Below are 14,984 nucleotides of genomic sequence, written 5' to 3' on the forward strand. Positions count from 1 at the left end.
CTCCCCAAGGACAGGGAGGTCTTGGGTTTTCACACGTCCAGAAAAACCCGCTGGAACAGCAGGAAGACCAGAGGAAACCCCGTCGCATCCAGCAGGCGACTCTCAGAACCTGCGGGGACACGGGCCGTGTGGACCACACTGCAGAGCCCGGGTGTGGGCTGTGCCCGCGGAGAACACGTGCCCTCCCCGGGGCCGCAGGCATAGACGGCAGGACACCCGGAGCGCGTGTCAAGTCGGGGCCGGGGGAGGCTCACCCATCCAGAGGCTTGCGGGCTCTGCAGTCACACAAAACGTCACAGGCAGAGCGAGGGAGCCAGCCAGGCGCCAACAGCAGGCGCCTTCGGACCAGGAGTGGACCCCGCGGTGGGGTGGGGGTGGGGAGACACCTCCCACCTCCCGAAGCAGCTCCTCACCAGCCACTTGCCCGAGGACAGGCGCCACATGTGCCTGCAGGTGGCAAGGGAGGGGCTGAGGGTGCTGTTGGGTTTGCCTTAGAAAAAGCTTCTTGGGGGGCTTCCCTGGTGGCGCAGCGGTTAGGAGCCCGTCTGCTAGTGCGTGGACACGGGTTCCAGCCCTGGTCCGGGAAGATACCACGTGCCGCGGAGCAACTAAGCCCGTGCGCCACAACTACTGAGCCTGCGCTCTAGAGCCCGCGAGCCACAACTACTGAGCCTGCACTCTAGAGCCCACGCACCACAGCTACTGAAGCCCACGTGCCACAACTACTGAGCCCACGTGCCTAGAGTCCGTGCTCTGCAACAAGAGAAGCCACCGTGATGAGAAGCCCGCGCACCGCAACGAAGAGTAGCCCCCGCTCGCCGCAACTAGAGAAAGCCCACGCACAGCGACAAAGACCCAACGCAGCCAAAAATAAGTAAATAAAATAAATTTATTAAAAAGAAAAAGAAAAAGCTTCTGATTTTCACCTTAAAACCTCTAAGCTGCTGCAGTGTGAGAAGAGGTTACGTAAGAGGACCGCTCAGAGCGGAGGCTGCGGAGAGTGGCTGGAGGGGCCCCCGGGGTGGGAGGAAAGCCCCAGGCAGGGCTGCAAGCAGGCTGTCGGGGAGCCGGGGGGAGCAAGGAGGCCGCCCACCCCTCAGCCCCAGGGATGGGATGTGGCTGGGGGTGGGCAGCCCTGCCAGGCCTGCAGGGGAGCAGAGTCTCCGCCCTGCCAGCTCAGAGGAAGACTGGGGGCTGACCCCACGGAGAGGTGGAGGTGACTGGCCATGGCGTGATGTAGTTGCGGTGCGTGGGCTTAGCTGCTCCGCGGCATGTGGGATCTTCCCAGACCAGGGCTCGGACCCGTGTCCCCTACATTGGCAGGTGGATTCTTAACCACTGCGCCATGGAAGCCCCTAATGGAGGGACTTTAAGAAGAATGAATTTTCAGTAAGATTAGAGGACATATTGCGGCATACTTGAGAATAAAAGAGAATATTTGGAAACAGAAAAAATGACTTCTGAAAAAATGGAATAGAGACCGTGAAGGATAGATGGACACTGCAGAGAGCCAGGGTCAGCCAGGAGAACCTCTGGAGGCTCCTGCATCCTCCACCCAGAGGAAAATGCAAAGAAGGAAATCCCAAGGGAGAGTGGAGATGGGGAATCAGATCCAGGATGAGCCAACCTGATAGGAGTCTGGGAAGGAGAGTAAGGGCCATAGATGAGAACCTATAGCCAAGCAAAGAATGGGCAAAATGACCCCGATTTAAAGAAAGACTCAAAGCAACTCACTGCCCTGAGCATCAGGCAGCTCTGCTAACCCCCAAAGCAAACAAGACCCCAACTCAGCCGACAGGGGCAAGCGAGTGAGTCCAGGATAAGCAGAAAGTACTGCTGCCGCTTAATACAGAGAGCAGGCTGTCTCAAGGGAGTGGGTGTCAGGCCATCACCGCTGCCAGCAGTGCTGGGCCCGTGGGCGTGGGCCTGTGCTCAGGGGCACAGTAACCAAGAACGCGACGTTACCATAGAAATTCAATTGCGGTTACTCTTGCCTTTGAGGTTGGCAGGAATGTAAACTGGCGCTGTCTTTCTGGAGGGAAAATTGGGGGTATTTATTACAACGTAAAGTGTACATGGTTTGTAACAGAGAACTTCAGAAACAATCTGGGTGTCCATCCAAGACAAACTCAGTTGTTTAAAACGCGAAGTCCTACACAACCAATAAAGCTGGGAGCGCAGAGTCTGTGAATCTCGTCTCTGGAGGGGCATCTCCAGGCCTTGTGATGCTGGGGTCAGGGTTGGTGAGCAGGGCTGCGGGTGACTGGGATGGGGTGTGCGTGTCCCAGCTAGCAGTGCCCATGGGAGTGGGGGAAGCCGGGGAGACAGACCGTCTGATTTTTCAAGAGAAGCTGGAAATACAGGTTTTTATGTGAAGTCTCTAGGTTTAAAACAGCTGGCATCTAACTAAAATGTGAAAACTCCTGAGAGAGGGAACAAGGTGTGTGTGTGCGGACCGCCTCCTTCTGTGGCCCCCGGGCACCCTGGTTAGGCAGCCCTGCTCTGGCTGGGGGGCTTCGAACAGGTGCTGCGGGGACTTGGAGGCCCCAGTTCTCAGCGGGCAGCCTGTGAGACGGCACCTGGCTTGGACTTGGGGGACAGGGGAGGAAGGTAGATCCTGCCTTCTGGTTTGGACGGGGCTCCAGAGGCGGGAGGCTGTGTGAGCCGTTCCTTCACACTGCCTTCCCCTTTCCGTTCACGGCAGACCCCTGAGCTTTTATGTGGGCATGGGCTGCTGGCTGGAGACGTCCTGGGGCCCCTGGAGGGGGCAGAGGTGATGTGTGCCACATCTGGGCCGCCTCCGTAGAGTGGGTGCCACGGTGCCACCGCTGCCCCACCCCGCCTTGCCCTGCCGGTGCCCGGCTCTGGTGTGTGGCCCCGGCATGGGGAGGAGATGGTGGCCCAGACACAGGGGTAGGATGTGGGGCCCATGAGGGCCAAAGGGGCTGGCATCTTGGGGGCTGAGGGAACGGCAGGTAGGCACCCAAGTCGTGATGGGAGGCATCTCTGGGGGCAGCTGACGCCCATGTCCCCCTCGGAGGTCAGCTGTGGCCCCTGGTGGTGGCCCACCCCAGCACAGCCTTGTTGGAGGGTGAGGGCCCAGGGTGGAGCCAGTTGACCAGCAGAGAGGAGCCCTGTGTGGCCCTGTCTGGACACTGCCCCCTCCTGGCTGCCCTTCTTCACCACCTACCCCTCTCTGTGCTGCACCACAGTCGCACGGCTGGCGGGACGGTCCTGGATCCTGCCACAGCCCTGGGGCTGTGCCAGCTCGCAGCTCCCGGCCACAGAGTGGGCCCTTGTCTCTGCCTGTGAGTGGGTCGGAGAGGCAAGCACTCCTGCAGCTGCCCTGCAGCCAGCTCTGCGGGGCCCGGTGAGGCCCCTCCCTGCTCACCTATATCCCCGGCCCTCGGGGGCCAGGACCTGCCTCTCTTTGGCCTGAGGGCAATGGGCTTGTGGACGGAGGGCCCTCAGCCAGAGTTGCCACATGGGCCCCCCGCAATGGGACGACTTCCTGCAGGGCCTCGGGGTAGATTTAGAGGATGGGGTAGGTGTAGGCTGGGTGTCGGGGCCCCGCCCCAACAAGCATGAGCACTTGGGCCCATAGGTGACGCTTCACCAGGCAGAAGTGTCTGAATTGAGTCCTTGCCTGGGACAGGGCACAGGACACCCGGGTTAGGCTGGAGACCCATCCTGAGGTGACACAGCCAAGTCTGCCCATCTTGTGTGCAAAGGGCTTGTGCCCTTCGTATGCATGCGTTTCATAGCCCCGCAGGCTGAGTGTGCCCAGCGCCAGCAGGCCCACGGGACAAACGTGCTGGCCCAGAGGGTGTGGGGCAGGTGACTTGGGCTGGCTCGTGCTCCAGGGCGGAGCCCAGACAGGACCGGCTGCAGGAGTTCGGGGCAGGCCCCTGCTGGGGCAGAATGACCCCCAGTAACTTGCCTGGGTCCAGGGCCAGGGGACCAGACTGTCTTGGAGGTCCCATCTCCTCTCCAGGACTCGGTTCCCCTTCTGTGTTGCATCACCTGGGGAGGGCCACGCTGGGGAGGGTAGATGGGCATGGAGACGTACGGGTGCTGACTCCCCTGAACGCTGGGTTACGGCCATCCTGGTCGAGCCAAAGCCCTGGAACCTGCTGCACTGGCCCAGCTGGGCAGGGCCAGCAGCCTGGGAGGCCTGCTCTCCCTCTTAGATTGAGGGCCCCCCCGAGGCTCTGGGGCTCTGCAGCAGGGCCCGGCCCGGGCGCAGGTGCTCTTAGTACCCGGCAGCCCGTCGCACTGTGCGCAGTGAGCAGACAGCCCAGCTAGCTGCATCCTCCTGCATCCTGCAGGCCTCCATCCCTGCTGCCCCGTCCCACAGTGGGGGCTGGACCTGAGCCCCCTTCTGCTTCTGGCGCCAGCTGCTGGCGGTCCTGGGCCCTGCAGAGCAAACCAAATGCAGAGAGTGTCCCATTTGTGTCCATTCAGCCTGGAGGGACGTGAGGCACCTGCGCCTGCTTCCTGCTTGGGCACAATTGCTCTTTGGATGCAGAGCGGGGGTGGGGGCCCAGGGCTTCCAGGACACGGGAAGCTGCTCTCAGAGGCCCCAGAGGCATGGTGGGGTGGGCGGACCTGGCGTTGGGCAGGGGTCTGCTGGGCTCAGGGGGCAGCGTGGTGGGGCTAGTGCACTGCCCCAGGGAGCCTCCCAGGAGAAGGCGGTCCTGGGCAGAGGTGGCTGTGTCTGTCTGTTTGGGGGACCTCAGGCATGGAGGCGTATGTGTGCATTCATTCCCGTCACCCCACTCTCTCCATCCCGACTGTGTCCTTTGATGTGCGCCGGCCTTGCTGTACAGGGACTCCCCTCCCCCCAGCACCCTGTCTGGTTACCGCCGCGTCTGGCCCTCAGCTGCTCAGACACCTCCGGTTCCGGTCGCAGCCCCTGGACCCCACTGCGCTGCGGGGAGCAGACTCACTGCCATCCCTGGGTGGGGGCTTGGCCAGCCCACCTTTGTGCGAATCAGAACGGGACCCCCGGTAGGGGGTCGGCGGATTGCAGACTGTGTGTGCCCCAATGCACCCACACCTGAGGCCCCGCCCTTTGAGCCTCCCTCAGGTGACCCCACCCCAGAAAGGCCGCCCAGGCCACGCTCCGTCACCCCTGCAGGAACCTGGGCCTGTGGGCGAGGGGGCTGGGCGACCAGCCAAGGTTTAGGGAGCCAGGCTTCGTGGGGCCTGGGCTGTGACCTTCTTCATGGTGGCTGAACCCTGCGACGCTCCCTCCTGCTGGGGCGCTCCTGGTGCCTGGCTTGTGGTCTCCCCCCGCCCCTCCCCTCTTAGCTCTCAGCTCTGAGAAGCGCACCCAGCCTCCATGCCCTGTCCCCCAACCTGGCTTCTCTCGTGTGTGTGCTCCCGCTTCTGGGGGGCTCCGTCGTGGAGGGCGCTCATCTTCCTCCCATCACTGTGTGGGAGCCGCTGCTTTTCAAGTTCAAACCCCTAACCCCTACTGCAGACTAAACCCCCCACCCCACACTTGGTTCCTTTCTGCTTGGAAGGGGCAGGGGCTAGACGGCAGGGCGGTGACCTCTCTGGCCTCCTTGGGGTCCCTCTTGTTGCCCCACTGGCTTGTACCGCCCCTAGCTCTCTTGGGGTACACGTGTGAGCCGTTTGGGGTACCCCATAGGTAGGGTGGCTCTGCTGGGCTTCCCCACGTCCCCCAGCCTTGCTTAGGAGCCCGGGGGGCAGGGCGGCGGGTCCCCCACCTCGCAAATGTCCCACTGGGCCTGGAGTTCAGGACCTTATCTGCAGGAGAGCTGCTGGGCCCCCCTTGGGTCAGCAGGCAACCCTCTAAACGTCTCCTGGCCACCCCCAGGACCCCAGGTCTGAGAGGGTGATGGCAGCGGAAGCCTGGCATCTGCGTGCAGCACATGTGAGCGTGTCTTCCTCTGTGTCTCCCATGTTTCCGTGTTTCGTGTCTTTCTGTGTCCTTTTCTGCGTGTCTGTTTGCACGGCTCCTGTGGTTGTGGGGCCCCTGCTTGGGGACACTGAACCCCTCCTTGTCCAGAGCCTTGGGGTCCCCTGGCAGCCTCCTGCCGGGCAGGCTCTGTGATGACCACAAGTCCCCAGCACGTGGGTGCACAGGGTCGAGGGGCTCTGGCCAGGCTACCCCGCTCCTGTCACCAACCAGTTCCCTCTCCGTGGGCCATGCTGAGAGGCGCAAGGCGCAGATTCCAGACATTTGAGGTGCAATAGCCGTTGGGGAGGGACCACCCTGGACGGGGGTGAGGGGCCCTGGGACAGGGTGGTCTCCGGGTGGGCACAGGAAGGCGGGCTGGGCCGGGGCAGGGGCACGGCGCCTGCACCCGCAGAAAACCCTTGCCCATCTGGAGGGACCCCGCTGACACTGGGGTCCTGGGCCCGCGCCCGCAGAGCATGGGGCCCTGCGTGTCCCCGCGTGGACCGTGCTCTTCCAGGGCGAGAGGGCCGGCCTGACGTACCGCGTGCCCTCACTGCTGCCCGTGCCCCCCGGGCCCACCCTGCTGGCCTTCGCGGAGCAGCGGCTGAGCCCCGACGACGCCCACGCCCACCGCCTGATGCAGAGGACCGGCATGCTGGCTGGGGGCTCCGTGCGGGTGAGCCCGGGGTGGGCGGCGGGGGCCGCGCCGCGCGGAAGGGCTGGGGACTGAGGCTTGGCCCCCTCCCCGCAGTGCGGCACCACGGGCGTGCTGGGGACAGCGGTCCTGGACGAGCACCGCTCCAGGGACCCCTGCCCGGTGCACGTCGCGCGCACGGCCAGTCTTACTCTTCATCGCCGTGCGCGGCCGCACTCGCGAGGCCGCGCAGATCGCTGCGGGCGAGAACGCCGCGCACCTCTGCGGCGTGACCAGCCGGGACGCGGGGCGCAGCTGGGGTGGCGCGCGGGACCTCACGGCGGAGGCGGTGGGCGGCGCCGAGCAGGGTAGGTGGGCGCCCGCTCTGCAGGGCGCGGGGGTGGGGTGGGGGGAAGCGGGGTCCGAGCAGGGAGGGGGTCTCGCGGGGCGGGGAATGGGATTCTGCACCGCGGAGGGGTCTGCACCCTGGCGGCGGAGGGGGGACTGGCTGGAGCTCCCGCCTCACCCCGCACCCAGCCTAAGCGCCACCGACGCCGTTTGGTGGGCCGCCCCCATCCTGTCCCCGGAAGACCTCAGTCCCGTGCCCAGCAGGCTCTGTCATCTTCCCGAACCTGTCTCTGTCTGAGCGCTGAGGTCCCTTCTGGCCCCAAACCCCTGGTGGGTCCCCTCTTTTACCCCTTCCTCTTCTTCCTTCTCACCCCTCCCCCGGCGCTCAGCCCAGGGTTGCAGCTGGGTAGGTCGGCTTGACACCAGAACTTTCCCTCTGCTCTCGCTGCCCCTTCCCCAAGGGCCTGACCACCAACTGCCCTCGGGGCCACTCCGACCCTGGCATGTGGAAGCTGACCCAGGGGTCACCTAGGCCCTGGCAGGTAGGAGCTAAACAGAGGGGTGGGGCAGGCTCTGAGACCCAGACAGGGCACAGTGGATCTAAAGAGCTATCTGCTGGTGTGGACCCCACCCCAGGGGACTCGAGCCCATTGCCAGGAGGGGCTGCCCAGACCCTCCCGCCCTCAGCTGCCCCTCTGCCTGGACAGCACGCACACTTGGGGGCTGGCCTTCCGCTCACCCGCTGAGATCCTGGCCCAGCGGCCTGCCTGGGCTCGTGGCCCCTGCTAATGGCCCAGGAGGCTTGTGCAGCCTGGGGGTGGCCGGAAGGAGTGGACGGTGGGGGCACAGTGAGCCGACGGCTGCCCCCTGAGCTGTCCCCTAACCCGGGTACTGGCCCCCGTCCTCCCCGTCCCCCAGGGTGGTGGTGCTGCCATCGGGGGGACCAGCAGCCCCTCCTCCCTGCAGACTGGGCCACGTTTGCCGTCGGCTCCAGCCATGGCATCCGGCTGTGCTCAGGCCGCCTGCTGGTGCCGGCCTACATGTACCGCGTGGACCGGCGAGAGTGCTTTGGTGAGATCTGCGGGACCGGCCCCCACTCCTTCTCCGCACCTGGCACCACGGGGGCCTCGTGCCCAACCTGCGCTCGGGCGAGGGCCAGTTGGCGGTGGGGGACGGGGGGCAGGCTGGTGGCATCCTCTACTGCAGAGCCTGGAGCCCTCTGGGCAGCCACATGCAGGTGCTCAGTGTAGACGAGGGCGCCTCCTTCCTGCCTGGGGAGCTGGTGCTCGCCCTGGCTGGGGCCGCCGGGGGCTGCCAGGGCAGCACTGTGGGCTTTCCGGCCCCGCCCTCCAGCAGGCCGGAGAATGAGGGGTGCACCATGGGTACCAGGAACACCCTCCACCCTCCACACCTCTTCCCTGGGCCCCAGGAACCCCCAGAGGAAGGAGGGTGCTGGAGATACCCGAGGGGGCGGGGGGCTGGGTGGGACGGAGGGATGTGGGGATGGCTCCGGTGAGCCCGGCCCAGGGCCTGGGCTTGGGGGGAACAGGGGGGCCTGGACCCCCGAGCTCCCGGTCCCGCCTCGGCCTTGTCTCAGAGCCCCACATGGCTGCTGTATTCCCACCCGGTGGGGCGCAGGGCACAGCTGCACATGGGCATCTGCCTGAGCCGGTCGCCCCTGGACCCCCACAGCTGCCCGGAGCCCTGGGCGATCCACGAGGGCCCCAGTGGCTACTCTGACCTGGCGTCCATCAGGCCCACCCCCGAGAGAGCCCTGACCTTCGCCTGTCTGTACGCGAGTGGGACCGGGGTCTCCTATGAGGAGATCTCCTTCTGCATGTTCTCCCTGCAGGAGGTCCTGGGGAACGTTGGGGCGGGCACTGGGCATCCCAGCCTTGGGGACAAGCCTCTGGGGCGCTGCTGGCCCTCCTGATGGGCCTCTGGCCAGGCCTGGCCCCGGGTGCCCAGGAGGAGCGGGGAGGGGAGCAGGGGCGGAGGATGCTGGGAGGTGGCGGGGTGGGGGCGTCTGTGACCCCAGGCCTGTACGGGGCTCCATCCTGGAGAGGCGCCTTTGCTCCTTGGCTTCTCCAAGGAGGTTCGTGAGGGTGAGTGTTTGTGTGGGACCTCATTGAATTTCACAGAAGCTCAGTTGTAACAGTCTCCAAGCAGGGCTGGTCTTTAGGAAGGAGGTGTACAGCCGGAAGGGAGGGTGGCCTGGATGGCCCAGGGTGGACGGGCGGCTGGCCCTGCATGGCCCACCCTGCCCCCTCCCAAGGCCGACAGCAGGGGCTGGGGCGTGTGGCGGTGGGAGTGTGGCACCGGGATCCTTTGCTTAGCCCGCGGTGCTTGGTCGCCTGTACCATTTTCCTCTCTCCTCTTGCTCTGCTGGCTTTTTTCTGGCTTATGAACAAGAAATAAAGGGATCCTGCGTGTCTGTCCAGGGCTGTCTCTCCTCAGTTCTTTCCACGTCGAAGCCTGGGGAGGGTCCCCAGTGCTCTAGCCACGTCACTGTGGGGTCTGCCCCCCTTAGCTAGACTCTCCAGTGCTGGGGGCTGCCAGCCATGGGGCAGGGGGACAGGCAAAGCCTTCTCTGCGCGGCAGCCCCAGATGTGCCTGGTCTGCACTGCCGGCCGGCGGGGCCGGTGGGGAGCGCGGTGGCTGCCCCTCCCTGGATGGGTCACCTCCCAGGACCGGCCCTCTGTGCCCTCGTGGAAGCGCCTTCTTATTTCCTCTTCTTTGTAACATCTTCTTTCTGGTTATAAAAATAAAATGTGTTCATTGTAGAAAATTTGGGAAATGTATAAAGCTATAAAGAAAAAAGTGAGCCACACACACCCTTCTGCCCACCACAAATATGACGACCTTTTTGGCATTTCTTTCTGATTCCTTGAAGAAATTCTTTTTAAAAACATATGACTTCATTTTAGCACGTTATCACCCTCCCCAGCAGCTCTGTTGACGGCCCCGGTGTTCCATGATGAGGACCCTGCAGGGCGACCTTCTGGGGCTGGTCAGTCTCCCCAGGTGCTGGTCATGCGGGATGAGCATCTCTGGGGTGTCCCTGGATGGCCCCAGTTTCTATCACCTCCTTAGCCTGGATTCCGGAACAGCATGACAGCTTACACGGTCTTCCCCAAGGGTGGGGACGTGCAGGAAGTCTCTGAGCAGTGGAGGCCCAAGGGTCCCCAGGGAACTCAGAACAGCCAGTCCCCTGGGAGCCGGGAGACCCCCCCCCCCATTGCTCTCCTTCACTGTCAGCCGTCCCTGCAGGGGTGGCCACCTTTCAGGGGTCACCACTGGGCTCCAGGCACCCCCCCCCATCTCCAGGCCGCCTCAGTCCCCTGTAAGGACAGCCCTTCTACCTGGGGCTTTTGGGCAGTGGCTTGAGTCCGCTCTTCTGTTTTCAGGTTTAAGCCACAGAAACCAGCAAAGACGGGCAGGTGGGGCTTTCCAGAGGCCCAGAGGTCACAGGTGTGTACGGCAGTGTCCTGTGCTCACTTCCAGACTGGGTGATTATTGTGCCCTGAATTCCACCTGGAACCTCAGATTGTGACCTGTTTGGAAGTAGGGTCTTTGCAGATGTAATTAAGGTTAGGATTGAGAGGAGACCATCCTGGGTTAGGCTGGGTTCTAAGTCAGGCAGGAGTGAGTGTCCTTATAAGAGAAAAGGGCCGTCAGGGAGAAGTCATGTGAAGATGGAACCCGGGACTGGAGGGACGTGCCCACAGGCCCACGGACACCTGGAGCCCCCAGAAGGGAAGAGGCAGGAGGACCCTCCCTGGATCCTGGGGAGGAAGCGCGGCCCTGGGACTCCTTGACGTGGGGCTTCTGGCTCCAGAACTGGGAGGGGACAGACACCTGTTACTCAGGCTGCCCTGTTTGTGGAACTTCGGGAAAGCGCTGCTGGCCCACCTGGGGGAGGGCCAGCGCCAGCCAGGGCAGGTCCCGGCTGTCCGTGTGTGGGGACTGTGACACCGGCTGGAGTCCTGGCGGGCACGGCAGGCAGGCGCCAGCCTCTCACTCCTGCACCTGCATCCTGGGCAGGCTCCTCCCACCACGGGGCTCCCAGCGGGCCGGGGCGAGTCCCCTCCATCGAGCACCCCACGCAGGCCAGCCGTGGAGTGAGGTCTCTGAAGCGAGCAGAGCCGGCCTTCGGTGACTGGGTCCATCCCAGAACTGTGGCTTCCTCGGGGCCCCATCCTGGTTCCTCATGGTCTAGGCCGCGGCTGAGGGCTCTGGGTTAGGGCTTCCCCAGGTGTGACCCACCCCCAGGCAGGGAGGGAGGCTGTGGGGAGAGTCCCTGGGCTCAGGGCAGCTCGGGCCCCCTCCTAAAACCGTCCTCACCCACCCCCGAGGCCTGTCGCCACCTGCACCTGCTCTGGCTGGTCCCCGAGGGCTCAGGGCACCTGGTGCTTGCTGCTGTGGGAGCAGCTGAGCTAGGGAAGGCCCTCCCCGCTCTCCGGGCCTGGAACCAGCTGCTGGCCTGCAGGGGTCAACCTTGCTGGGGCCTGTGGCCCTGGCTTCCCTGGTCCTGGGTGACTGTACCTCGAGCAGTGCCCCACTGTCCAGCCTCCGGGGCCACTGGTCCTCAGGTGCGGCCCAGCCTGACCCACAGGAGCCGCTCCTCTGCCCCCTCCTCCCACTGCCCCACAGGCTGATCTGACCCCCCAGGCCCTCTGGGATGGCCCTGGGCTCTCCCAGCTTCCTCCTTCCTTCCTCGGGTCCAACGTGATGGACCAGCCCCTGGGCATTTCCCCAGGCTCTGCCGTGCGCCTGTGGTGCTTTCCCCAGGCCGGGTCGGGCCTTGCTGGGGGTTCTAACAATAATTATTACTATTATTGCACTGCAAACAGTCTAGTGCAGACTGCCCGTTGCGTTGTATCCTCTCCAATGCTGTTCCTTTTGTTTCCTTTCCTTGTTTTACTGGACTGGCAGGACCTCCAAGGAAATGTGAAACAGACGTGATGTCTGGTAGACAGAATACAGGCTCCCGAAGGTGTCGGCGTCCTAACCCCCGGAACCTGTGGGTGTGTGATCTTCGTGAGAAAGGGACCTTGCAGCCGTGATTAAGTTAAGGGTCTTGTGATGGTGGATCGTCCTGGGTTATCTGGGTGGGCTGGCACTTGGAAGGGGGACAGAGGGTCAGAGGGGAGAGCCGGTGTTACGATGCTGGGCTTGAGGATGGGTGAGGGGCCTGGAACCAAGGGATGCAGTGACCCCTGGAATCTGGAAAAGGCAGCGAGCGGATTCTCCCCCGGGGCCTCCGAAAGGAACCGGCCCCGTGGACACCGTGACCTTAGCACAGTGAGACCGTTTCGGAGCTGAAGGGGGATGAGTTTGTGCTGCTGTCAGCAGGTTAGTTCCAGCGGCCACGGGAGACGCCAACAGGCGACACTGGCTGCCGAATCCCGTTCCAGGGTTTCTGGGCCCCGCGTTCCTGAACGCTGCCGTTCTCGCTGGATGCTTCTTGCTCTCTTCCGTGTGTTTTCCGTCATTTTCTGTCTCTGTGCTTCACTCTTCGACTTTTCTTCCAGCTCACTAATTCTGTCTTTGCTGTGACTGGTTGGCTGCAGTCATCGCCTCCCTCCTCTGTCTCTGTCTGTCTCTGTCTGTCTTTATGTCTCTCTGTCTGTCTCTCTCTGTCTGTCTAGCTTTCCCTCCCTCCCTCCCTCCCCCCATGTCTCTCTGTCTCTGTCTCTGTTTTTCTGCCTGTCTATCTGGCTTTTCCTCCCTCCCTCCCTCCCCCATCTCTCTCTGTCTCTGTCTCTCTGGGTCTCCCTCCCTCCCTCCTCCGTGCTGTCTCTCTCCTCCGTCCCTCTCTCTGCTTCAGTACTGTGCTCCGTTTCTGTGTGTGCGCAGAGGGGAAAGGACAAAATACTTAACAGAAGGTCTCCTGTGTGTCACATGCTTTGTGCACTCCATTCCCTTTAATAAGTCAAAGCCCCTGTGAAGCAGGTATTATGTCCATTTCCCAGATGTGGAAGTTGAGGCTCAGCGGCCTGTGCTGATCCCACAGTTCGGGGTAGAGACCAACTTGCAGTCCATTTGGTGGCTCCCACATTGAGTCTTTTGAATGTTTTCCGCTGTGTGTCATTAAAACAATTTCAGTGGCCACAAGTGCTTGTTTTAATTAGTCAACCCAGAGTCTCGGCCCACCCCATTCTGCCCCTAAAGGTGACAGCAGCCTGCTCCCCTCCCACGGTTCATACAAGAGGAAATAAATGGGAACATACATGGACGTGTTTCCCTTTGCACCAGGGTGAAATAGTCGCATGACTGTGGTCCTGCCGCTGACCGCCCGAGTGCAGCAGTGCTTGGCCGGGCCGCGTGCCCTGCGGGCGAGGCTCGTCGCTGTGGTCTGGTGTGGCTCACGGCCACTTCCCTCACCCCAATGCCCCCAGCTGCAAACCTCCATCCTGGGGTCCATTTCCTGCGGAGTCCAGACAGTAACACAGATGTCTTTCAAGACTCACATCCTAGCTCATGCTTTCTTAGTAACGGCATGATGTGTTCTAGAGCATCGGTGTACATGGGCCAGCCAACATTTCCTTGCTGGGGACATTCAGATGGCTTCTATTATTATTATTATTATTGCACTGCAACCAAAGCTGCAGTGCACATCTTTTAACATCTGTCTTTACAAACCAAGACCGATTTCTGCGGGATGGATTCTCAACTGTGGGGTGACTGAGCAAGACTCTCTGCAGTGTTTTATTCTAGTCGATAACAGCAGACTGTTTTCTTAAAAGGAGTAGTAATTCACAAGCTATCCATACAAGTGAGAAGGCTGTTTTCTTGCACGCTGTTTGCCTTTTTCGTTTTTCCAGTTTGATGGGTGCACGGCGGCCCGTCCTGCCCTCCCCAGGTGACCGTGAGCTTGTGTTTGCATCTGTCCTGGTGTGGACCCACAGGGGAGGGGCGTGGGGGGGCTGGTGGCCGGGGTCCTTCCCGGGCAGTGTCTGTAACAGGGAAGAAGGGAGAGGTTCTGTGCGCTCAGAGCGGCACCGAGAATAAAACCGTGATGAACGTGGGGTGGGGCGGGGCCGTGGTCTTCTTTAGTCTGCAAACCCTGTGCCGTCTCTCAAGAGTGTTTGGAAGGTGGGAAGGAGGGAAGCTGCCCACAGAGCTATTTTTAGATGAGATTAACATTTAAATCTGCAGACTTTGAGTAAAGCACGTTATCCTTTATAACGTGGGGGCCTCCTCCAACCAGTTGAAGGCCTTATGAGAAAAGGCTGAGCTTCCCTGAGGAAGAGGGGATTCTGCCCTTGACAGCTCAGATTCCAGCCGCAGCATCAGCTCGCCCGGCTCTCCAGCCTCTCTGACTTGCCACAGCTGTGGCAATGACCATTCTCTACCCCAGCCCCATTTTCATCTTCCTAAACTGACACTGTCCCCACTGAACACTAACTTCCCAACCCCTCGTCCCCAGCTGTTGGCACCCTCCATTCTACTTTCTGTATGATTTGACTACCTAAGTACCTCATATAAGGGAATCATAGGTGTCCATCCCCTTGTGTCTGGCTTATTTCACTGACCATCATGTCCTTAAGGTTCATTCGCAGTGTAGCATGACTCAGAATTTCCTTCCTTTTTGAGGCTGAATAATATTCTGTCCTATGGACGGACCACATTCTGTTTATCCTTCATCAGTTGATGGACGCGGGTTGCTTCCATCTTGTGGCTACTGTGAATAATGCTGCTATGAATGTATATGGACAGAATTTTTTAAATTAATTAGTTAATGTTTTAAATGGCTGAATAATAGCATTTGATAGTATATTTTCGGAATTCAGACCGAGATAAAAACAAAAAACAATCATGGATTTTGCCGCCGTGGGTCGGTGGGTCGGTGGGACGCTGGTGCACGCGTGCCTGAGGCCCCGCCCCCCGCCCTCAGGCCCCGCCCTCAGGCCATGCCCTTGGGCCAGCCCCATTTTGCCCAAAGGACCAACAGGAGCTGAATGTAGAGGCGCTACGACCCCCACTGGGACCCCTGGCTGGGAGAAGTCAAAACGGCTGGGGGGCTCTTAGATGTGGCTCTGTGCCCACTGGGCAGGCCACCGGGGGCCG

At 61.9% G+C, this 14,984-nt stretch overlaps 1 protein-coding gene across 1 annotated transcript; it reads left to right on the forward strand.

Annotated features, from left to right (window-relative positions):
* Window positions 1–3,751: 3,751 nt before the first annotated feature.
* NEU4 (neuraminidase 4) lies at window positions 3,752–8,844 on the forward strand (the record flags this gene model as incomplete). The annotated part of the gene is given in 9 exon segments (XM_079924386.1): window positions 3,752–3,826; window positions 4,883–4,961; window positions 6,403–6,605; window positions 6,681–6,766; window positions 6,768–6,931; window positions 7,878–8,012; window positions 8,015–8,352; window positions 8,354–8,462; window positions 8,465–8,844. Coding segments are annotated over 9 exon segments (1,569 nt in total).
* Window positions 8,845–14,984: the final 6,140 nt, after the last annotated feature.

The sequence above is a fragment of the Stenella coeruleoalba genome (assembly GCF_951394435.1).
Source record: "Stenella coeruleoalba genome assembly, chromosome: 6".
In the NCBI taxonomy this organism is placed as follows: domain Eukaryota; kingdom Metazoa; phylum Chordata; class Mammalia; order Artiodactyla; family Delphinidae; genus Stenella; species Stenella coeruleoalba.